The sequence below is a fragment of the Pezoporus occidentalis genome, unplaced genomic scaffold (genome assembly GCF_034315485.1).
Source record: "Pezoporus occidentalis ecotype Australia unplaced genomic scaffold, CSIRO_AGI_Poc_V1 ctg37, whole genome shotgun sequence".
In the NCBI taxonomy this organism is placed as follows: domain Eukaryota; kingdom Metazoa; phylum Chordata; class Aves; order Psittaciformes; family Psittacidae; genus Pezoporus; species Pezoporus occidentalis.
The window spans coordinates 274,669-299,264 of record NW_026915691.1 but is presented as its reverse complement, the minus strand read 5'-3'; the positions used below and the strand labels follow the sequence as shown (position 1 = coordinate 299,264).

Below are 24,596 nucleotides of genomic sequence, written 5' to 3'. Positions count from 1 at the left end.
CGCAGCTGCCGGTGAGGGATGGAGGGGGCAGTGTGGAGATGCAGGGGGGCAGTGAGGATTACGCAGAGCTGGAGTGGATTTCATCACCCAAAGCATTACCAATGCTGATCACATTTTGGGTGCCCGAGGCAGGAACACACAGCCCCCAGGCACTGACCCGCCGCTATGCAGAGTCTCCACAGCCATCAGTGCACAGCGGCAGGGCTGGGACCCCCTGTGCAGGACCCCCCATCCCACATCAGCCCTGGGACAGCAGCGGGGGCTCCCTGCAGCTCCCTCTGGGGCAGGAATCACCCCAAACTGGCCCATTTCATTCTGCCTCGCAGGGAGGCTGCTGCCACCCCCTCGGCAAATCACCCCGGTGTTGCAGAGGGGGCGGGGGACACCCTCCTGGGGCTCGCTCTCTTCCCAACATCTACCCTGCCTGGAGCACGCATCCATCCTGATGAAGGGGCAGCTCCTGCTCCACAGACCCGCCGCTGGCAGGGCTCACCACGGTCAGTGCATGCCCCGGGGCAGGCCACCCTCTGTGTCCAACTGATTTGTTTCACAGGGAATAAAAGTTTTTCGAAGGGTTTGTACACAGAATGATGGAAATCACCCAATGGTTTGGGAAGGGACCTTAAAGCTCCTCCAGCTCCAACTCCCGTGTCCACCTTCCACTAGAGCAGCTTGCTCCAAGCCCCTGTGTCCAACCTGGCCTTGAACACTGCCAGGGATGGGGCAGCCACAGCTTCTCTGGGCACCCTGTGCCAGCGCCTCAGCACCCTCACAGGGAAGAGCTTCTGCCTAAGATCTAACCTGACCTTCCCCTGTTTCAGTTTGAACCCATCACCCCTTGTCCTATCGCTACATTTCCCGATGAGGAGTCCCTGAGGTAGCTCAGGTTTCCCAGCATCCACAGTGTCTGTGTTCATTACATTGGGTTTTACAAACTGCATGGCCAACCACGAGCTACCGAGCAGAGAAACCAGCAAGTGGGCACTGAGGGTGCAGAACGGCAGCTTCAGAGGCGGACGCAAGGCTGGATGGATGTACCCGGGCACAGGCTGCAGCTGGGAGCACGGGCCATGTGTTTTATGGCTGTGCACCAGGAAAGGAGCAGCCATCTGAGTGTCTCCATTGACAAGTGTCACTTACCTGCTTCCTCCAGGGCTCCACAGAACTGGTGCTGAAGATGAAGGCAGCTGAGGCGACAGCGGCTCCACAGCCATGTTGGGTTCAGCCATCGTCTGAAAGGCAGCCTTGAAGCAACAAGATGGGCTGATAGTGGAGGTCATCTCCTCCCCAGCGTGCCATGGGAGTGGCTGTGGAAGCCAGCGGGTGTGACTGGGATGCTCTGACCCGCACAGCACCTTCCCGGGGCGCACAACGGGCACGACCGCCGCTGCCCATGAGCTCTGCTTCAGCCTCGGCCAACAAAACGGCTGGAAGACGTGGTCCAAGTGGCGCCCATCGCCCAGTGCCACAGCAACGCTCCTGCTCCCGCTCCGCGTCCTCTCCTGCTCTTCTGGGAGCAGCTTTCCCCCACGAGGGCTCACGGTAGAGCCCTGCCCGCGGCCCTCCCTCGGCCGCCGACAGCTTCCCAAGGCCCGGGGCCTCCATCCCGCCCTTCGTGTGCTGAGGTGCGCGGCGCTCACCCCGCCTCAGGCCCGCAACATGGCGGCGCCGTCGGGCGTAGGAACCTTCGTGCGGCGGAACGCGCGGGAGAGGGGGCGGTTTCCGGGCCGGGCCGCGGGGGAGGCTGGGCCGGGCCCGGCCCCGCCGCCATGGCCGAGGGCTCGGCGGAGCTGGAGCTGTTCCGCCGCTGCTGGCGGGAGGAGCTGGCGGGGGGCGCGAAGCGGCGGCGGCGGGAGGCGGCGGCAGCAGCCGGGCAGCCCCCAGCGGGGCCGGCAGCGGGGCCCGGGAGCCGCCCCAGCGCAGAGCAGGCCGAGCCGGGTTACCTGGCGCTGGCCCGCGGCCTGCTGCACGGCGGCGCCCCGCCCGGCCCGGCCCGCCGCAGCCCTTCGCCCGCCCGCCCCGCTGAGGAGCCCGCGGGGGATGGAGGCGGCGATGGCGACGATCTGCTGGGGCAGCTCATCCGAGACCTGGTAGGGCCGCGGCGGGGCCAGGGTGAGGTGCGGGGCGGGGAGCGGATGCCGGGCCAGAGGGGGACACCCGGGTTTCGGGTTCCTGTGGCTCCTTTGTCCCCTCCGCTTATTCCATCTTAGAAGGTTTTATCCCTCCAAAATGTACGTTTGTTCTTACGAATTGGCATTTGCTGCTTCTCTTCAGAACGGTTTTGTTTCCTATTTAGGCTGTTTGATGCAGGTGCGGTGCTTCAGACTGGTTTGCCTTGGGACATGGCAGTGTAGTAACAACGCCATTATTAATTCATTAAATAAATGAGTTAACTCGGAAATAGTCTTAAATACAGTTCTGAACCAGATCAACGGTATTTTGGCGAGTCCTCTAAATGCAATAGAGGTTTTATTTACAGCGCAGGAAAACGAGGGGGGAAACCCATTTTCTCGCTTCTGACTAACCAAACTGGGACTAATTACTATTTGCTTCGAAGAATTAAAAGGAAGAGATTAAATTTCTGTCTGCGAGGCACAAATTAATCCATTTACAGAATTAGTGCTCCATTAGCACACAGGAGCCCAAATCGGTCTCAGAGGGATGGATTTTGGATTCATTCCAATAGACTTTTAGAGAGGCTGGTGCTGACTTCACGTTACCGCTTGGTTTGCAGCGCTGCGCTGAAGCCAAGCTGTGTGGGTTTGGGGGATGTGGGAAGGGGAGATCTTGGTCTGTCTCTAAGGTTAAGGTTGAGTTAGAATGGGATTAGTAGGAGCTTGTGCTTTGTGGCAGGTCTGTGCTTACAGTTGGGCTATAAACGCTCTTGCAGGTCAGTTAAAATGAAATCTGTACATCTGGTTTTAGCTTTTCCCCCTCCTTTTTCATGTGAGGGCTGTCAGTCCTGACCATTGTGGCTGTACCGTCTGTCTGTAGGCAGTCTGTCCTTCCAATGACACCTTTGGGTACACGCAGACAGCCCAGGTTCTGCTGGCTGGATGTGAGTCAAGTCCAATTTGGAAGCAATACATTCATAGTGGTGCTGTGCCTGAGCTCATAAGCCTCGAGCTAATAAGCCTTGCCGAATGGCTCATCTTATTTGTTTGGGCAGTGTGTTGCTCTGAAATGGTTCCTGGAGCTGGTTCACATCTGGCCAGAGATGTGCGCTCAGAGCTCCTTTGATATTTTCCTTTGGTGTCCCCTTTGGAAATGGATGCAATTTAAATCGCATTGAAAGCAAACAATCGTCTTGCAAATCCACAGCAGGGAGTGGAGCCAGTGGTCCTCATGAGGAGGGAAAGGAGAGGGAAGGAGCTGTTTGTGCAGGAAAATTATGGATGAGGAGGGAGGGGAAGAGGAGGTTGGCGGCAGGTCCTAGTTTAAGTAACTTTGGAATGAGTGTAAGGTTCCAGCGGTTATAAATGGTGCTGTATTGCTAAAAAGACCTAATGGGAACGTTGCCCGTATTTGTGCTATCTAAACATTTACCTAATGTATCACAGAATCCCAGCCTGGTTTGGGTTGGAAGGGGCCTTAAAGCTCATCCAGTTCCAACCCCTGCCACGGGCAGGGACACCTTCCACTAGAGCAGCTTGCTCCAAGCCCCTGTGTCCAACCTGGCCTTGAACACTGCCAGGGATGGGGCAGCCACAGCTTCTCTGGGCACCCTGTGCAGCGCCTCAGCACCCTCACAGGGAAGAGCTTCTGCCTCAGAGCTCAGCTCAGTCTCCCCTCTGGCAGGTTAAAGCCATTCCCCTTGGCCTGTCCCTACAGGCCCTTGTCCAAAGCCCCTCTCCAGATTTCTTGTAGACCCCTTTTAGGTATTGAGGTATTTGAATTACTGAATATTAGGTATTAGAATACCTTTTGCATTAAAAACTTCCATGCAGCCATATTCTGCAATGGTTTTTCCTGTGTAACTACTTTTAATAAACCCAGCACTGCCTGTATGTCCTACTTCATGGGTACTGCCAAGGGTCCAGGTTTAAATAAGTAAGGAACATAGAAAAGACCTGCAAAGAAACAAAGGTGTTGGGGCTAGAGAGGTGCTAAGGTGCAGAGGATGATCCTGATTTGGGATCTGCCTGTTTTCTGATGGAGACAGGTTGTAACTGAGCAGCTGATGTTGTGCATGGGGAGCAGGCATTCAGAACCACCTGGGAAGGGTACAGGGACCAGGAAAAAACACCAGAGAGCAAACCATCAGAATGGGTGACATAGAAATGCCCAGAATGGGCTGATTTTGTTCACTCTCTATTATGTAGTATAAACATTTGGAATATCCAGGCAGAAATGAAGGAGACAAAACTTGATGTGATGCCTCCAGAAAGAAGATTTAATAATTATGTAGTTAGAACAGCCAGAAAGCATCTATATATGCCATATATGTGTTGCATTTAGTTGTTAGGGTGAAGTGATGGATTCTTTGGCTTTAAATTGTTTCTTTAGATACATAATCAGTTAAAGCAGCAACTCTTCCAGCATGTTACATATTAAAAAGACATTTTTATGTTACTGATGAAAGACAGAATCTGCAACATGATTTTCATTCAGTTTTATGTCAAAATACTCATTTTCCATCATCTGTTTGAAGCCTTGTGAGTGAAATTAATACTGGGCATATGTCTTCACAGTTTGATCTACTTGTTTGGTCTTTTTGATGCTTAAACCTTAGACAAACTGTTTCACTGGGACTTGTATCTTGCCTTTCTCTGCCATCTGACTATAGATAAGCCTTACATTTTTCCTCAGTCTGCTTGTTAGCTCCACTCTGCCTTCTAACATCCTTTACCTGCTGTAACTCAGAGAGCAGAGTAGCTTGAGTACCTTTAGCCAGCCTGGTTTGTCTGATGTGCTGTTACAGGAGGGAGAGGCAGAATTACCTTTGCCTTTTTGGTGGCACTGAGGACACGACGTCCTTTCTCCATACCATGGTAACTTTAGCTACTACCTAGCTGTACATTAAGGAAGCCTAACAGATTATTGTCTCTTTCTTTCTTTCCAGAATGAAATAAATGAGGTTCCTTTCTTTGATGTCCAGCTGCCTTATGAACTGGCACTGAAGATATTTCAGTACCTCGGCAAGACGGAGTTGGGAAGGTGTGCTCAGGTGAGTGCTGGTGACTGCTTCTCCAGTACCATGTAAAATGGGCAGGAATATTCCAGGGACAGTCATTGATGAAGGCCAGATATGTGGTAGCCCTCGTATATAGCTCAGCTGGTTGTGCTTTTAAGTGCTGAAAATACCTCCAAAGGTGAATACTGAAAAATAATAGTAAATGGTGTGGATTTAGAGCTTGCAGTCGAGTTAAATAAAGCATTTGTGGCTTGGACAAAAGTGAAGCCTTCAGATTTAAAATAAATACTTCCGAAGGTTTTGGGATTCAAGTGGGTGTACTTAGGAACAAGTGAGTGTCTTGCTGCAGTATTTGGAACACAACACTTTGCAGTACTAAAGGGTATGGCAACAAAGGTGTTCGTCCAGCTTTTCAGTGTGTGACCTGAACCACAGGAATTGGAGTAGTAACTTTTTGTCCTAGTAATTCCATGTGAGGCTGAATTGTCAAATGCCACTGATTTCCCATTACCCCCCAGGGGCTTCATAATTTTATTTGGTGATACTTTAAGATAATGCTTTCACCAGTCTGTACTCAGACATGGTTCATAATGTAGTAATTGACGTGTAGCTGTAAACTGCCCGTCTCTTCAAGCTCATTCTTCAAGCAGCTTCAATAACTTTAAACAGTCACATACACCTGACTTAGCATTGTTCAGCCCACCCTACTCAGCCTCTTTATCTCCTTTCTTCACACACTGAAAGATTAATCTCCTCTCTGAATGAAGCAAACTTAAGTTGGTGAGTGCTGATTACCCTGTGACCTAGAGTAGGGTATAGTGGATATTCATTGCCAGCTTCTCCCATGGCCACTGGTCAGTGTTTCAGGCTGGTGTTCACTGAACTCTTAAGCACAAAGCACATCTTGCAACTTCACAGGAAGTCCATCCAAAACCATTCTTTGTGTTACACTTGAGCCATGCCCTGGATTGTTTGCAGGAGAAAGAAATGATAACATGTAAAAACTGACAAGGGTCAGGCAGGGTATGGCTTTGCTGGGGTGGGTGAACTGGGCACAAGTATTATCCAAATGGCACGTGTCTTGAAATCAGGCTTTTAAGGTTCAGTATGAGCAAGCCATGGTGTTAAATAGCTACCACAGTTGGTTATTGAATAAATCTTTGACTTGCTGATGTCTTTTATGAAGGAGGGGTAGAAGAAGAAGAAGAATTCCTCTTTCAGGGCTTCTGTTGCAGAGGAATAATTTCTTCAGGATTATTTTTGGTGCTGTCCAGGAGACAAAAGCTTTCAGATATGCTTGAGCTTGTCATACATCTCAACATAAAAAGGACATGGAACTGTTGGAACAAGTCCAGAGGAGGCCACAAGGATGATCAGGGGCTGGAGCACCTCCCGTATGAAGATAGGCTCAGAAAGTTGGGGCTGTTCAGCCTGGAGAAGAGAAGGCTTCATGGAGACCTCATAGCAGCCTTCCAGTATCTGAAGGGGGCCTATAGGGATGCTGGGGAGGGACTCTTCATTAGGGTCTGTAGTGACAGTACAAGGGGTAACAGGTTCAAACTGAAACAGGGGAAGTTTAGATTGGATCTAAGGAGGAAATTCTTTCCTGTTAGGGTGCTGAGGCACTGGAATGGGTTGCCCAGGGAGGTTGTGAATGCTCCATCCCTGGCAGTGTTCAAGGCCAGGTAGGACAGAGCCTTGGGTGCCATGGTTTAGTGTGAGGTGTCCCTGCCCATGGCAGGGGGCTGGAACTGGATGATCTTAAGGTCCTTTCCAACCCAAACTATTCTATGATTCTATGATTTGAGGTAGAGAGATGTAATCAATAAAGGCCCCATCGCATGAAATGAAAAGGGTTGCATTTCTTGGGTGGTTTACTTTAAGGTTATTAATTTTCCATCTCTTTTTGTTTTTGTTGCTGTTAGTTTTGGTTTGCTTTGTTTCCCTTGGGATGATCAGTTTATCTCAGGGCATAATAAAAAGGTTGGCTGGTGAAGGGCTGCTCCTTTTCTGTGTGCTGGCACTGCACTTGATCTCTGTTTCACTCACTTTGGTTTCTAACCTGAACCTGTGCTCGTAAGAATTGCTTTAACACTGAGAAGATTTTCCACCTTTCTCGTTCCCCTTCTCACACAGAGTCTGTTGGTCCTGCATGGCAGCTGACAGGTAGCTGAGCAGATGCCCAGTGTTTTACAGGGCTTTCGGAATGAGGTGAAGATCCAGTGCTTTTAGAGCAGAGCTGGCTGCTATTGAAGTGTTCAAATAAAAAGCAAAGCGATAAAAATAAATCCCATTTGCATTTTTCTCTTGGTGCTTTGGTTTTTGAAGGGTGGGGGGAAGCCTGCTTGTGTTAAATGGAAAGCCCTGCTGCTTTATGGTGTTATCCCAGAAAGGTGTTTTTATTAAGGTGCCTTGGGATTTTAATGACATTGGGCCAGTTAGTGGAATTGGCATCAGGAACTATGTGAGTGCCTTTGGAGAAAACCTGTTAGCTTAGTTCTTTATGCCAAATTGGTACCCGACTAACAGTGAAGTAGCCTGACTGCAAAGTCTCTTTGAGATTTAATCACACCACAGACTGCTCTGGAGAACTTTAATTTCACCTTGATATTTCCCCCTTCCCACTCTTCCCCACAGCTTTTCCTTGAGTTTTGGAATTAGTACTCTAAAACACAAACTATTTGTATGGCATTTCCACTACCAAAGGCATGCACAGCATGTAAGTGAGTCGTGTCAGCAGTTCCTGAGCTCTGGTGGGTTGTGTGATACTCAGTAGTATCCAGCAGACCACTCCCTCTTGGTAGCCCATGTTTGTAATTCAAGGAGAAATGTATCCAGGACTTAATGTGTTAGCAGAACAGGCCAGAGTAAGGGCAAAATTTTCCCTCTGCTTTTTGCCAGCCCTATGTCCACCTTTAGATTCTGGTCTGACCATTGAAAGATGTATCTGTGCTGTGAGTGATGCTCTACAGCTGCCTGACAGGAGGATGGAGCCAGGAGGGGCTGGGCTCTGCTCCCAAGGAACAAGGGATGGGACAAGAGGAAACGGCCTCAAGCTGCCCCAGGGCAGGTTTAGATGGAGCTGAGGAACAATTCCTGCCCCAGAGGGTGCTCAGGCATTGGAACAGGCTGCCCAGGGCAGGGCTGCAGTCACCGTCCCTGCAAGCGTTCACACCCCGCGGAGATGAGGCCTCAGTGCCATGGGGCAGTGGTGGCCTTGGCAGTGCTGGGAATGGGTGTACTGGATGAGCTTGAAAGTCTTTTCCAACCTAACTGATTCTGAGATTCTTGTGTTATTTGGGGCTGATACTGCAGATACCTGCAGTTAATTTCACTCATGGGCTGAGGATCTGGCCTTTACACTGTCAGCTTTGTGACAAGGCGATGTCTCATCTATGAACTTCTCCATATACTTACAGTTACTGCTTTCTAATAAATGCCAGAGACTGCATGAGCTGCGTTTTGTGGTGTGAAGGCACCAGTGGGAAGTTGCCTGTTTGCATTTTCATCCCAGGGAAGGTTTAGAAATGTTTACCAACACAATTGTGTATGTATCTAAGACAAGGGAGACTGTTTCTAGGAATTTAAGAATGAATTGCCTTCCATAAATGGAGAATTTCAGATGCTTGTCTCTAGAGCTTCAGGAATTTTCGACCTGTTAGGATTTTAGTGTTTATACGTATAAAAGAAGAAAATCTCTTGTATTTTTTGAGCATCCTTTTGCATCAAGGTTGTATATGGATAAAAGAAATCACCCGTCCTCCTCGTAGTTGAGAGGGAGAGCAGAGAAACCAATGGATAAGGATATACTGGGCTCAGGATGGGACTTAAAATAGCAGATGGACACAAGAGGGACGTGGAGCTGTTGGAGTGAGTGCAGAGGAGGCCATGGAGCTGCTGCGAGGGCTGGAGCAGCTCTGCTCTGGAGCCAGGCTGAGAGAGCTGGGCTGGGGCAGCCTGGACAAGAGAAGGCTCCTGAAGGGGAGACCTGAGAGCAGCTCCAGTGCCTAAAGGGGCTGCAGGAAAGCTGGAGAGGGGCTTGGGACAAGGGATGTAGGGACAGGCCAAGGGGAATGGCTTTAACCTGCCAGAGGGGAGACTGAGATGAGCTCTTAGGCACAAGTTCTTCCCTGTGAGGGTGCTGAGGCACTGGCACAGGGTGCCCAGAGAAGCTGTGGCTGCCCCATCCCTGGCAGTGTTCAAGGGCAGGTTGGACACAGGGGCTTGGAGCAAGCTGCTCCAGTGGAAGGGGTCCCTGCCTGTGGCAGGGGTTGGAGCTGGGTGAGCTTTAAGGCCCCTTCCCACCCAAACCATTCTATGATGCTATCGTTATCACTGTGAATTGAAAAGATGAGCAGCTTCCACCTGGTGTGGCTTCCATCTGAATAGCTTTGGATTAAATCCGGTTTGGCACTCTGTATTGGACTGAACTGAAGGTCCAGATATTTCTAATTGAGGCCCCTGGCTTCAGCGAGTGAACCTTGACAATGCCTTTGTGTGTCTAGGGAAGAAAATTAACCTAATGAAACAAAGACAGTTATTTGATGCAAAGGGATAAATAAACCTTTGTTACAGTTTGAGCCAGTTGATTTAGATAGGATTAGGAGGAATTTAGGATTTAATGGAAGAGGTGGGCTTTGTTTGTTGCTTTTTGTGTGTGTTTTTAATAGCAAAACCTATGTGAGTGAAAGCCGGTGCAGTCCTTCAGACCATTATTACTTGCTGAACTAGAAGATATAAAACCATTCCTGTGTGGAGCTCAGGGGAAACCTAAGTTTCTTTGCTGAGAAAGGTTGAGAACTGTAGTAAAAAGATAATAAGAACACTAAATGCCAAATGAAACCGGGAACTCTCAATCTATAAACAGCTCTGTGAGGTGTTGTCATTGAGGGTTGTTGGAGTTTCTGCATAGTGTAGATTTGGAAATCATTATGTTTGTAGTTTAATAAGAGCTTTGCACATCTCAGCTACTCCCCAACAAGCCGAATGTATGGGTGTGTATAAATAAAGCCGTAATGCTCTGGCTTTCGGGGCCTCACCTGAAACTCGAAGTCAAGCAGATCTAATAAAGCTGACTGGGAGCCAATGGCTGGTTTTAATGCGGCAGCTCACAGTGGTGCTGTAAAGTGGAATGCTTGAGACACTTTTATTAGTGATTTCTTGCAGCTGAGCCTCGCTCAGTGGGGCTTTTACAAGGGATTGTCATGCTAGTTTTGGTGCAGCAAGAAAAGGCTGCGTTAAGGACCCTTTGGAAATCCAGGCTTGTAAAGCAGCAGGATTCAATGTAATTTGATTTAAGAAAATCATAATAGGCGAGGGTCTTTATTCCCTTTGCATGTTTGTTCCTGAAAGTTGAAAAGGCAGCCTAAATTTTATGTAGTTCCCCCCCTTCTTTTGTTTTAATACCATCTTTATAAAATGCTTTTAAGACCTTGAAACTCGAATGCTCTGAACAACACTGTCTATTTTGGCAAACTCCAAAGGTGTGTGTTTTTTTCTTTCTTTTTGCTTCTTTTTTATTAAGCAAGGCAAACACTGCCATCAGTTGGCTTTGTTTCCCTCTGCTTGGCCTCTAGCCTGTCCCCTCCATGTCAGCAGAAACGTGCTGCTGGAACAGGAGGGGGGCAGAGGTGCTGCTCATGTCAACCCGACTTGGCCCATTGCTCAACTCCTGCCCAACAGCTGCTTCGGTTTGGTGTGTCAGCACAAAGCTGGGTGGTTTTTTTTTCCTTTGAGCAGTAATATCTGCATTTATATTGCTTTAAAATCAAGTTGAGAGCAAATTCCCCACTAAACCGTAACGCTCTGAGGGCTTTTCTTTTGCTTTTGAACTTCCTGAGTGTGTCCCTACAGGGAGAGGAGCATTAAGCACTGCTTTTTTATTACAGGATGATGTATAATGCTAGAGAAGACTCCGTGCTGGTTCTGTTGTTTGTAAGGCATTCTGATTGCCCTATCCGGGTTGTTTGCTTTGTCAGATGAGGGAAGAGCATTGTGTGTGTCTGCTAGTCTGAGCTAAGTTCTCTTGGTGATTGAGTATTAGTCCTGCTGGACTTGGATTTTCCTGTTTGAGAGCTGCTCTTGTATGTAGGTATCTTTGGGCCCCTCACTGTAAGAGAGACCTTGAGGTGCTGGAGCGGGGCCAGAGCAGGGCAGCAGAGCTGGTGTGGGGCCTGGAGCCCAAGTGTGATGGGGAACGGCTGAGGGACCTGGGGGGTCCAGATGGAGAAGAGAAGGCTCAGGGGGGACCTGATGGCTGCCTACAAGTGCCTGAGAGGAGGATGGAGCCAGGAGGGGCTGGGCTCTGCTCCCAAGGAACAAGGGATGGGACAAGAGGAACCGGCCTCAAGCTGCCCCAGGGCAGGTTTAGATGGAGCTGAGGAACAATTCCTGCCCCAGAGGGTGCTCAGGCATTGGAACAGGCTGCCCAGGGCAGGGCTGCAGGCACCGGCCCTGCAAGTGTTCACACCCCGTGGAGATGAGGCCCCAGTGCCATGGGGCAGTGGTGGCCTTGGCAGTGCTGGGAACAGTTGGACTGGATGAGCTTAAAGGGCTTTTCCAGCCTGGCTGGTTCTAATCTTAAAAACACATTCAGGTTACTCAGTCCCCCCTTCTCTCTTCATATTAAACTTTTCTTTTCCCTGGAATAATGAAATATATCTTATGATGCAATCCTTGATTCCTATTGGGATGCTGGGTTTTGAGAGACCAGCAGGCAACACAATGTAAACAACATAGCTAGAAGATTCATAAAGCTTTCCACAGGGGAGATCTGTGCTGTTTATTGCGTAGATACTGTCCCACTGCTTGGGGACTATACAGTACACACCATGTGTGCAAGATGGTTTTGCACTTACCGTGACCCAGTGAGACCTGTAAGACACAGGGTCATGTTGATGGGTGCTTTCTGGACCTCAGCTGCTGTCTCCCTGTGATGCTGTGGGTGTTTTAGTTGGGCTGACTGGCCAGTCTTGGCCTGATGCTCCATTTCATAGAGCAGACTAAGGCACGCTCTTCCAAGTCATCACATAACAAATTGTACAGATCACGTTTCAAACTGCTTGATTTATTTTCCTAACCTCTGTGTAAGCCTCACTGCAGGCTTTGTTACTCCGTGGCTTGTGTTCTGCATGGACTCCTAGCAAATCTCTGCTGCCAAAAGCGTCTCGTACTTTAAGTATTCCTTATGCTGTATTTTGTTGTGACACTCTACTTTGGTTTTAAATCAAGGTTTGCCTAATAATGATAAAATACAAATGATGAAATAGAAAACAAGTAATAGTTCATCTTTCACTTCCCTCTGCCTTGTTGTGTCAGTGGAACACATGGCAAGTGAACACAGAGTGATGGTCCTTGTGAGACTTTGTCTGAATGGGACACGTAGATTCTTGGTGTAAGCTGGGGACTGCAATGGACATTAGATGCTTAATTGTAAGATGCTTATAACTGATGTCAGTCTGAGAAGGCTTTCTTAGTCTTTTGGAAGCACTCTACAATTGATTGCTGCTTTCACTGGTAGCAGGTTTCATTGGTTACCTCTTTTTCTTTTAAATTAAGAATTACAGGGAACAGATTGCCACTTAAGTTGCCTCTTACCTCTTGAATCTTTAATTCTCAGCCCACAATTGCTTGTGATGAGGCTGTTCTCTCTGCAATGGACAGCAACTTGAGGCCGCTTGAAAAACTTAATAATTCATTCCTATTTATGCATACTGTAATACAATAGGTTACAAATCACTAATGTCATACACCTAATCAGGCATTGTCAGTGGGGCTTTAGAGAGATTGCGGTGTGATCTGAGAGGTTTTCCTGGCTACAAATATGAGCATAGATTCATATTTTTGCTCTAAGCTTACAATGCTGTCTGAATTGTTTTCTTGCTTTTTTCCCTTCATAATTTTCTAATACACTGATTTTTCAGTGTGTTAGTGACAGTGTGGCACTGAACACTGGTGTCCATCTTGCAAGGAGTTTCAGTGGAGTAAAAATTTAGGTACTTTCAAAAGAATCCACAGAAAACAAGCCTTTTGTTAAAGGTTTGGGGGTTTTATGCTCTCAGTAGTATAAAGGGTGAAAAAATACATTTGTTTAGTTAAGAATTTAGAGTGCCTCAGGGTGGTGAGGCACTGGAATGGGTTGCCCAGGGAGGTTGTGAATGCTCCATCCCTGGCAGTGTTCAAGACCAGGTTGGACAGAGCCTTGGGTGATACGGTTTAGTGTGAGGTGTCCCTGCCCATGGCAGGGGGGTTGGAGCTAGGTGATCTTAAGGTCCTTTCCAACCCTAACTATTCTATGATTCTGTGATTCTATATTGATTTATATGTGTGCATTTCAGATGTTACTTAAGTAATTTTCTATGAAATCCATGTTTTACAGCTTCATGCTATACATGTCTATATATTTGGTTTCTAGGTCAGCAGGACGTGGAAGGCACTTGCAGAAGATGAAGTGTTGTGGTACAGGTTGTGCCAACAGGAAGGATACCTGTTGGATACAAGCATCTCCGATCATGCCTGTTGGAAGCTTGCCCTCAGGAACTGCCGGGCCAGGGAGCGCACATTGAAAACCAACTGGAAGGTAAAAGGGATGCTGTAGAAAAATGGGAACCTGGTTCAAGGAAGTGATGGTGAAAAGTTGGTCTTTTGTATTGCAGCTTCTTTTAGGCAGTGGAAAGGGGAAAGCTGCTGAAGGATTTATGAGACCCACTCCTAGCTCCCTTACCTTTTTTTTCACCCCATTGGCTGATTGCTTTTGGGAGTGAGTCTTTGTTTGCTGTGCTGCTCCACTGACTTTGAGAGAGACTTTTATACCTCAACAATCCACTGAGAATCAGTCTTTAAGATGAAAGCTTCCTCCTCTGCTCATTACATACCCTGGTTTAAAAGAAAGCGATCATTTTGTTGTTGTTGTGATAGTTCTTTCTCTGCCTGAAGATTATGAGTGATAATGAACAGTGATAGCGCTTCTCCTTCATTTCCATCTGTAACAATTCCAGGCAGCAAGTATAAGGTGTGTGTGACTTCTCTCAGCTGCACTGCAGCTTATCGGTAGCAATAGCAAAGCTTGGAGTTTTCCACAAAGAATTAAATTAATCATAGAGTCATCTGGGTTGGAAAAGCCCTTTAAGCTCATCCAGTCCAACCGTTCCCAGCACTGCCAAGGCCACCACTGCCCCATGGCACTGGGGCCTCATCTCCACGGGGTGTGAACACTTGCAGGGCCGGTGACTGCAGCCCTGCCCTGGGCAGCCTATTCCAATGCCTGAGCACCCTCTGGGGCAGGAATTGTTCCTCAGCTCCATCTAAACCTGCCCTGGGGCAGCTTGAGGCCGGTTCCTCTTGTCCCATCCCTTGTTCCTTGGGAGCAGAGCCCAGCCCCTCCTGGCTCCATCTTCCTCTCAGGCAGTTGTAGGGAGCCATCAGGTCCCCCCTGAGCCTTCTCTTCTCCACACTGAACCCCCCAGGTCCCTCAGCCGTTCCCCATCACACTTGGGCTCCAGGCCCTGCACCAGCTCCGCTGCCCTTCTCTGGCCCCGCTCCAGCACCTCAATGTCTCTCTTGGAGTGAAGGGCCCAAAACTGAACACAGGATTTGAGGTGCAGCCTCACCAGTGCCCAGTGCAGGGGCACAATCCCTGCCCTGGCCCTGCTGCCGCACTGGTGCTGATCCAGGCCAGGATGCTGGTGGCTTCCTGGCTGCCTGGGCACAAGCTGCTCACGTTCAGCTCCATCAATCAGCATCCCCAGCTCCTTTTCCATGAGCAGTTTCCAGCCGCACTTCCCCAAGCCTCAAGCATTGCATGGGGTTGTTGTGGCCCAAGTGCAGGACCCAGCACTTTGCCTTGTTGGAACTTCATCCCATTGCCCTCATTCCATGGATCCAACATGTCCTGGTCCCTCTGCAGAGCCTCCTGTCCTCCAGCAGATCAACCCTCCTGCCCAAGTCAGTAGCTGTGTGGCAGTGCCAACACCGTGTCTTCCTTCTGTGCAGAACCGCATCGGTGCTGTGAGCCAGCTGCGGTACGAGCTGGGAAGGATTCTGTGTGATGTACATTCCTGTGATGGAGTTGTCATTGCTGGGTGAGTACGAGGCTGCCTGATCCTCACACTGCTTGAAATCTCATGTACTGCTTTTAACTCATTCAACAGAAGCACTTGTTAGAGGCGACAAGAATGGCTTTTGCTAACCATAGTTCCTTTGTGAGTGATGGTGACTGTCCTTCAGGTGACTGATCATGGTTACCTGCAAGTCATTTCAGCAGTGCAGGTTTTTATTGTACTGTTCAAAAAGCTATCTCATGTGCATGCGGTCCCTGTAAAGTCTGCAATACTTTGTGATGAGCTGTATCCTTTGTTTTGCTGTGGAAGCACCCAGAGTGTGTTAAATGTGATACACATCTACTGAAACATGCTCTCTTCATTACTTTTTCCATAAAATCCCTTAATCTCAAGGATGTTCTTGTGTGCTGTGCAAGATAACTTTAGGACTGTGACTTTCCTCCATTTTTATTTGGAAGACAATCTAGGGAGGTGAAGAACACCCAAAACCCAATATATTTCCCTAATATAAAGCCTTGTCAGGACCTTGATGTAATGTTAGCTATTCATTTGGTTTAAATATACTTTTAAATACAATTTTAAGAACCTCACAAACGCTTAGGAGAGGTTACCATGGCTGTGTCAATAGATGTAAGGCTTTACTGCTTGAATTTTACAGGTTCAGGAATTAGTAGCCCTCCAGAAGAAGCCACACAAGTAAATACAAATGGTGTCATCCTGGGGGCAAGTCAGAGAACACTGTCCTCAACATACCAGAGCTCCATATTTATGGTGGCACTTCACATTAATGGTATGCTTATGCATTATGGGATTAGAGAAAACTATGAAGTACTATAAGATTCACACACTGGTTGAAAGAAATGTGCTTTGAAATACACTGGGTGTAGGTAACTCCTGTACACATTGACAGGCTTTTCATAGAATCATGGAATGGTTTGGGTTGGAAGGGATCTTAAAGCTTATCCAGTTTCAACCCCCTGCTGTGGGCAGGGACCCCTTCCACTAGAGCAGCTTGGTCCAAGCCCCTGTGTCCAACCTGGCCTTGAACACTGCCAGGGATGGGGCAGCCACAGCTTCTCTGGGCACCCTGTGCCAGCGCCTCAGCACCCTCAGAATGCTCTTGAGCAACTGAGAGCAGAAATCTGAACTGGCAGACAGCAGGAGGAAAAGGGGAGTTTTTATCTTTGATGATTGGTTTGGTTTTGTTTTTTCCCACTTATTTTCCTTCTGCATTTGCAGGTCTCCCATTCTCTTCTCTCTGCCATCCTGTTCATTGAGTACTGCTTCCCTTTCTCCGCTTCTCGTGCAGTGTTTTCACTGCTGTAGTTGGTTGTGTTAGAGGAATGGAAATGGCTCTGCTGAAGAGCCGTGAAGTCTGTGACCTCTGGAGGGGCAGTGCCACACAGTGGTTAACCTGAACAGTGGCCATGGAAGAAGTTGTGTGGCTGGAGGACCACAGATCTTAGTGCCTGATGTGAGACCCTTGAGGCAGCGCTCAGACACTGCATGTCCCAGCCTGCTGTGGTCTGTGGCTGGGCTCCAGCTAAGCCCACAGCAGCCTGCCTTCTTCTGTGCCCTTCAGCTTGGGCACTGTGTTTCCTGGCCTTGGCCAGGGATCTGCACTGCTGCATCCATTCCACTGTCTCTAATGAAACCTCCTGTACTTTTTTGGGAGCCAGAAACCCCAGTTGTCTCCATGCTGCTGCCAAGACCTCCAGCTCTTCTTTTTCTTCATTTTCTCCATTGTGTTTATATCCAAATATGCAATATATAGAATTTTATAGAATATATACTATAGAATTTTATATAGAATATATAGAAGATAAGCAGAATAAATTAAGTATCTAAAGAATTAATAACCAAAGGACAACAGTCCTGCATATTCAGCTCAGTCTGTATTTCAGCTTGGTGTATTATGGAAGTTGGGTTTATGCAGTTTCACACAGTGTTTTCATGTTGGTTCCCCAGTTCCTCCAGTGTCTCCTGCTGCTCTTGGTGAGTTTGCAGCAGTTGGCATGGTGAAGGGAGGCGGTGCCATTGGATAATTGTGGTTCCTGAAAGGTTTGTGGAAATAGATGAGCAGGAAAGAGACCACCGAGGGAAAAGCCGCATGTGTGTATCCATTAGGAAAAGCTATGTTCCAGGTTTCACTCGCATGACTTGTCAGTCATTTCCCTTCTCTGAGATAATGTTTAGTAAATAGTATCTCTTTATGAAGCTATGAGCATATATTTAGTACAACAACACAGAGAAATCAGAATTCAGCTGTTTGATTTGATCTGGTTAGGAAATGAAATGTTTAGAGTATTAGGACAGAAAGTTACACTCCTTCCTTTGCTGTTTACTGCTTGCCTTTCACTCTGCTTTGGTAGCTTGAGGTCTCTGACAGCATCTCTTTAAGTTGCTTCAAGTAGAAAACTATCCTGTGAATCTTGCCCCAAAGAAGATGAATTCATTGTTCTGCCAATAATGGTGAATATCAAACAACACAGACGTCATCACTAAAACTTCCAAGGACATTAAGAAACGGCGCAGGGAAATTACTTATGTGCATGTTCAGGAGGGGGAGACTGAGGAATTTGATGGGGTTTTGTTGTTTGTCTTTAAACCCAAACATAACCCTCCCCTTTCTCTCCCTGCTTGTAGTATTGTACTTAATGGCATTGTGCTTTCAAATTTGTAATAAAAGTGTAATGAATCTGGTGATCAATAGTAGCTGTTGCATTCGTTCAGTACTGAAGAAGTAATTTAATAGCTGAGGTTAGCAGAAGTCAATATTCTTCTCAGTATAAATATCAATTATCTGTTACATTTAAGGATTATATCTCCAGTTTCACAAACACTTACGTGCTTATATATGTGAATAATACTAGGTTACAGGGAGACTGGCTGGATGCGTAAAGCTAAACTCGTACAAGGCTTCAGAAGTCAGTGATGATCTTAAGGCTGCTTTTGTGTGTGGCGTTTCCTGGGGTTTCTCAGCAGTGGCCTGTGGCATCATTTACCTTTCTTTCTTCTGTGGTCAGGCTGCTGCACTGGATCAGATAGGGCTGCTCAGTTTTTAGGTGGGTTTTTGCTGCCTGACTTTGGGGAGCAGCTGCAGCACTCTGGCTCAGCTTGGTCAGACCAGCCAGGCATTACATTCTGTCTTTATAGCTGGAAACTGTGGCAGTGTACAGCAGCTGCTCCCAGGTTTCAGGATGCTCAAGTTGGGATCTTGGGAGATCAGAGAGTGGTTCTAAAAATCAAACAAGGGGGGTGGAGAGCAAGGATCCCCAGCAGAAATGCTGGGGCTGTTGTGCATTTGGAGTCTTTAGCAAGTCTGGGAACAACCTTTCTTGATGTGAACCCGCGCTGTGATAGACCTGATCTTGTTTTCTTCACTGTCCAGCACTGTTTGAAGCAGTAAAGTGGGGTAATTTTTATTTAGAGGTTTTTTATTTTACTCTTTCTGAAAAGGAGTTTGTGCAAGCTCTGAGCAGAATGACCTGGAGCAGCAGCCACAAGTGTGTTGGAGGCAGTTTGCCTGAAGTGCTTCAGGAGGAGATCTCTTTTGTTCACGTTATGTAAGGAAGCAAAGATAAACTGTGCAGGGTTAGCTCTTCCTTAGAGAAATGCACCTATTTCATGGACTCTCCTCTTCTCTCCACACTGCTGCCAAAGCTCAAGCCAGAAGATGGCAGAATATCAAGGATTGATTAAGCGCAACCTGAGCTGCGAGTGGAAGGTGGCTGCTAGCAGCTCCTCTTTCTCCGAGCGCCTTGCATTTCCTGGCTGACATCAGATAATTCAATCCGGCCTGCACAGAGCATCTTGTGTTTATCATTAAATTTTCATCCCAGCGGTTACGACGCTTGTTTTCTGGGTCAGACCTTGAATCCCTTTTCATTTGAGACAGTGGTGTTTGTGGTTACCTCACTCCCAATCAATGTTGTATTCGCCAGCCTTTCTACAGTTACATGTCTCGAAGGATCTTCTTTAAAGGGATGCTGTCCTCCCCCTCCCCTCTGTATTCAATTCAAATGTAGTTTTATCTATAAGTCAGAGTTTACTTAAAGCAATTATATGTCTGCTCGCTTGGCTTTTATAAATTACCACGGTGATTGGGTTCACTGCACCTAATGCTGTTGTATGCTTGGTTGCAGTGCAGAATGCCTGGATTTCTTCATTGTCTTTTAATAAAAGCTTATTTATATCTTTCAAGCAAGCACATGTTCAGACAGGAAAACTGCTGCTTTTTTTTTCTGGGCAGTATTGACAGCCACACTGATGGGCATTGGCAGGCAGAGGTTTGGTCATCCTGGAGACACTGATCTCAGAGCATGTGTCTGGTCCTTGTTTGAACTGTGTTGTCATTACACAGTGGATCCTGTGGTGTAACATGTAGTGTGTTGTGAGACTGTGTTGCTGTCTGTGTGGAATACACGTGTGGCTGTTCTTGAGCTGTGTGGCAAACCTGCCTTGTGTTGGTGGCTGTCATCTTACCTCACAACTCTTACTGTAAAACCCCACCAGGTCTGCTGTGAGGCAGGGTGATGTTTTAGTGTGCAGGGTGTTAACTTTTATGCTTGCAGAAGGGGCACTGTGGCTTTACTGCTGCTGTTTGTAGCTCTGAAAGCTTCCCAAATGAAAATAAGCTGTTTGTAGCTCTGAAAGCTTCTCAAATGAAAATAAACAGGAGCCAGTCCATCCTTCCAAATACCCAGATATATAAAGGTATCTGCTTTTTCTTTCTTCAGTTTTCCTTAGCTGAAGAAAGAGTGGTAAACTGTTAGTGAAGAGCTCGCATAAATGGAAATACAAGGGTATGCTTCTGTTGTGCTACTGCTGTTAGAGACCCATCTAGCAGATGCTGCATGGAGTCCCTGCCCCTCTTACAGGCTAGGCTGGGAATCAGCCTGTGGTTCGTCTCTTCGCAGTTTCCTCCTTCCCCCATAAGTATTGTCATCTTTCCTAGAGACTTCATTTTCTTGAGTTACATCGAGCGAGATTTTGCTGCTCTGGAATGCCTCCATAAATCAGTAGATGAACACTTCCTCCCTCTCAGGGTGGAGCAGACCTAGCACACATGGTATTTCTCCAAGTGATGCTTGATAAAGGTAATGAGAAGGAAAAGAACTTCTTAAACACTCTGTGTAGTTGGGGGAATCATCTGGTTTAGAAGTAGTGATAAATTTTGATTCTCTCATACTGAGGAATGCCCTGAAATGATTTTCATACAGTTGCCTTTGTTCTGAAGAGTCTTATGGGGGTTACAGTTTAAACACTGCAGCACTTCCAGACAATTTGGACCTTAACAGTTTAAGTCATTATGAGCAACATAATGTAAGTAGCTACTACTATGTGGTGGGTGTCTTTGTTCTCTGTGATCACCTCCCAGTCTACTTCCCTTATGTTCAAAGGTGACCTGCAAATGACTTGCTGTTCTTTTCAGCTTCATAATGATGTGTGAAACTAGCCCGAAAGGCTTGAAAACACTTCCCTGCACTTTCCAAACTTCATGTCAACTCTCATCTAATTTGGTTTGGGTTTCTTTGGTTTTTGCTATAGGGCTTGTGGGTTATTCTCAAGGTATTTGTTATTAGCTCTTGCATCTTAATTCAGTGTGCAGACCTGAGGAAACCAAAATATTAATTAGTAATGAAAATGAATCAAAGTTAACAAACTGAAGTCTTGAACAGCAGCCTGAATAAACCCCTGCCTTGCTTAATTGCTTGAATTGTGCTTGTATAATGGCACAACTTTGATAGGTTTCTCCCTCCCCTCTTGGTGACTGAGAGCCTGGATGTAAAACAAAGCAGTAAGGCAGAAGGTGAAATGCTTGCCTTTTTCCTTCAGCCCTCCCTAGACCTTTTGTGTCATCTTCACTCATTCTCATCATTGCTAAGAGATAGTCAGTGTCAGACCTTCCTTTTTTTCACGTGAGTCACCTTTAGGAGGGTTGAAAAGGGGATGACATCATTTCAGAGCGGTCAGATGACAAACTACGGGAGTTAGGTAAGGTTGTGTTCAGTGACAAGCACGTTGGCTTCTCTGTCAATTATGGAAAAGAGCCCTTCAGGTGAAACCAAGAGCAGAAGCTTGATCCCGACTCTTTGTGAAAGATGCTTTGCCAGCCTGCCTGACCATGGAGCTATTGATTTACCTCTGGGTGCAGATGAATGTGCTGCTGCAGCGAGACGGGCTGTGTGCTTACTAATGCCCAGTGTTCTCAAGTCACAGTTGTTATTTTTGAGCTTGCAAAGCCTGATTTTCTCCTGAGAGCAGACAAACCCATCCTTCTTTCTGGTAAACTTATCATTGCACTTTTACTGTTTCCCCAGCCTACCAGCCCCTGTGCTTTTGCCATCAGTGTCTGGAGTTCAGGTGATACTTACCCTCTCTGCTGTTTGCAGTATGTTGCAGTCTGTGTCCCTTCCAACACGTAAACATTCCAAGTTACATCGTCTTCCAGTGGAGTTTTCTCCCCTGTATCTGAAACTGGAGCCATTGATTTATTTGTTGCATTATGTGTTTGTCCTTTAGGAAATAACAGGTCTGATGGAGCAGATCCTCCCCAGATTGCAACCCAATTCCTCTTGAATTCTTTTGATAAAGATGATTTATTTCTTTTCCTCCTGCCATGACAGTACCCACAGTATTATGTTTCCTTGATCAGAGCAACTGGTTGAATCAGTGGGCCTGGGCTGATGCAAGACACTGGAACTTTGATCTAAATGATGGGAGTTTCTTGGCCTTAAGGAAATTACTAGAGACAGTTTGTCTTTCTCTAACTGCTGCTTTTGTAAGTGTTCATTAAAGTGTTTTTCCTGCCATATAACCCTTTGGCTTGATTCTATTCCCTTGGTATGACATTTACATCCACTTCAAATTAATAAGGAGGTGAGGCACACAGAAGTAGTTGGGATGGAAAAATACTAATTCTATTACAGATAACAACAATAACCTGCAGAAGAACTGCACGTTATCTCCTGCAGCTTAACCCACTTTCTAGAGCTGTGGTTTCCTAAATAAGGCTATAAGAAGGAAAGTATAAGCTCTTTGCAGCTCAGTATCTATGAGTGATCCACAGATGGACGTGGGTTGATGAATGGGGAAGTCATGTTCCCAGCAGAAGAGTTTGGGAACTGATCGTAGGGATGCTCAGAATGTGCTTCCTACATGTTCAATCTTAGTGTTTCCAGATCCGTTTTGGTACAAGTTAGTCACTTTTCTCATAGCTGCACTCATGTCTCAAGCAACCCAAAATAGTGTTGGGATGAAATCAGGGACATTACTTGTCTGCTTCACGTTCTTCTACCTGTGTTAGGATTGTTTCAGGTGCTGGGTTTGGTTTAACCCCATCTGTTTTTTCTTGTATTTTATGGCATAGCTTTCTGCTGTGCTTTATAAGGGCAGAAAGTTTTCTCTTTCTTGTTTCATTTGTATTGGTTATTGTGTTCTATTTATATTCCTTCCTGCCATATAGAGTAGTTCTTTACTCCTTGCTTGTAGCTTCTTTTTCCTGAATCTTTCCCTTAAGGAATCCCTTAGCCAAGCTACCTGTTGATTATATATGTAGTAGCAAAATCAAAGTCTTCACATAATTGCTCTGTGAGGTATCTAACACTGTGATAAGTGTATCTAAGCATCATTATGCCTCATTTCAGAGAAGACTTGTTGGGTCTTCATGTTGAGTATAAAGAAAGTAATAGAATCCATTTCATTTCAGTATTGTATGTTGCCGTTGTGGCATCTTCCAGCTTGCAGTGGTTGTGGTGAAGAGCTTTTGTTTGAAATGGAACGTTATGAATTACCACTGCCTCATGGAGAACATGAAGTTTAGGAGCAGTTTGAATCAGCTTCCAAAGGCGTTCGGGCTTGGGTTTATTTGGACCTTATTCTTAAGCCTCCTGAGGGGGTCACTGACTGCATACCTTAATTAACCACATGAAGGACTGGTTACTTGCTTTTGGTGGAATAGGGATGAAAGGTCCGAGATGCTTGTTGCAGCAAGACCATGCAAAATACTCATTATTTTACTTACTTATCAACAGGCATCCGTTCAAACAGAGCTATAGCTGGCGACTGTTACTTGAGCAAAATTCCTACTGACTTCAATAAAATGCATTGACATTGTAAGGACTTCATAATAAGATCTGTTGAGTATTAACAGATGGTCACTGACTGCCTGAAACAAAGTTGTTGGGTTTTTTCTTGTGTTTTGTTGATCACCGCAGGTATCTGGAAACTGAACAGGCTTTGCCTTCTGGAAATCAAACCTGACTGTGAAACAAAGGGGGCTTCTTTCTCTTTCCTTTTTATTTCCTTGCTACAGATTCTTTAGAGAAAACACGGAAAATATGAACTGATTTCTGAGATATCTTTGGTGTTCACACCAACTTAGTGTAGTAAGACTTGCCCTGGCATCGTGTGCTTGAGACAGCCAACAAAATGGACTGTCACCAGCATCCTGTTTCACCAGCAACCCAGTTGACCTGCTTGTTGGAAGTGACATTCTGCAGTGCCAGCAGTAAGCAAGCCATGAAGGAAAGCAGTTTGTCTTTGCTGTGCCATGGACTGAAAACGAGGAGAGCCTCGACTGTTTTGAAAATGTTCCTGTTAACAGTTTTTCTTTTGTGTATTTGTCAGTTTATGTATTAGTTGCAGTTGTACTTTGCACAAACACTAATTAGACAGCCATCAACACTCAGGGCCAAAGGCTTACTAACAATGCAACTGTGATAGCAGGGTCTTAATTGGTTGAGTATAATTGTCATTAGGCAACGATAAAGACATCTGGGGCTCTGGAGAGAGATCAGCCTCCCCCTCCTCCTCCTCGTCCCCAAATTTGTTCTGGCTATGGCTGTCCAACACAGTTGAGCTTTTTTTCAGATGAGACTCTGTGTTTTGACCAGTTTCCTGATGTTTTTCTCCTTATGAAATCGCCTGCCTCTTCAGCACCACTTCATTAGAGCGATGCCCAGGCTGCATGTCGGCTTCCTCCCACATGTGCTCTGCACTTCACCACCTGCTTCCCAGCCATCATGGGACATCAGCAGCTTTTAACCCCCAGCTCTTTTCTCCTTCAGTCTTCTGCTTTCACTCATGTGAGAGGGCACGAGGAAATGGTTCATCTCATTATGACATTACTGCCAATAAAAAGTAGTTGAAATGCTTTTGATTAGTGAGTAGGTATTTTTATTATGCTGCATTTGTAGATACCATAAGAGTTTAATCTATTTTTGTGCGATTTCTCTGTACCATATGCATTCCAGCTATTGTTGCTCCATTTCAGCAAGGTTTTTATGTGTATCTGTAAAGCTTAAGCTGAATTTGCAGACTCATTTTAACAGATGTATACATATCTGTCCAGAATTACAGCGCTGGCTTGTCAAGGAGTATAGTTAGAAGATTACAGCTCC

At 46.5% G+C, this 24,596-nt stretch overlaps 1 protein-coding gene across 2 annotated transcripts in view; it reads left to right on the top strand.

The window, feature by feature from the left end:
* The first annotated feature begins 1,727 nt into the window (after positions 1-1,727).
* FBXW8 (F-box and WD repeat domain containing 8) overlaps positions 1,728-24,596 on the top strand; it is a 54,033-nt gene continuing 31,164 nt past the window's right edge. Inside the window, exons 1-4 of one of the 2 annotated variants that reach the window (XM_062631136.1) lie at positions 1,728-2,090; positions 5,063-5,167; positions 13,548-13,712; positions 15,125-15,213. In XM_062631136.1, the coding sequence (XP_062487120.1) occupies positions 1,770-2,090; positions 5,063-5,167; positions 13,548-13,712; positions 15,125-15,213 (680 nt within the window). In that variant the 5' untranslated portion in view covers positions 1,728-1,769. The remainder of the gene's footprint in view (positions 2,091-5,062; positions 5,168-13,547; positions 13,713-15,124; positions 15,214-24,596) is intronic. The other variant, XM_062631135.1, reaches the window with a different exon arrangement.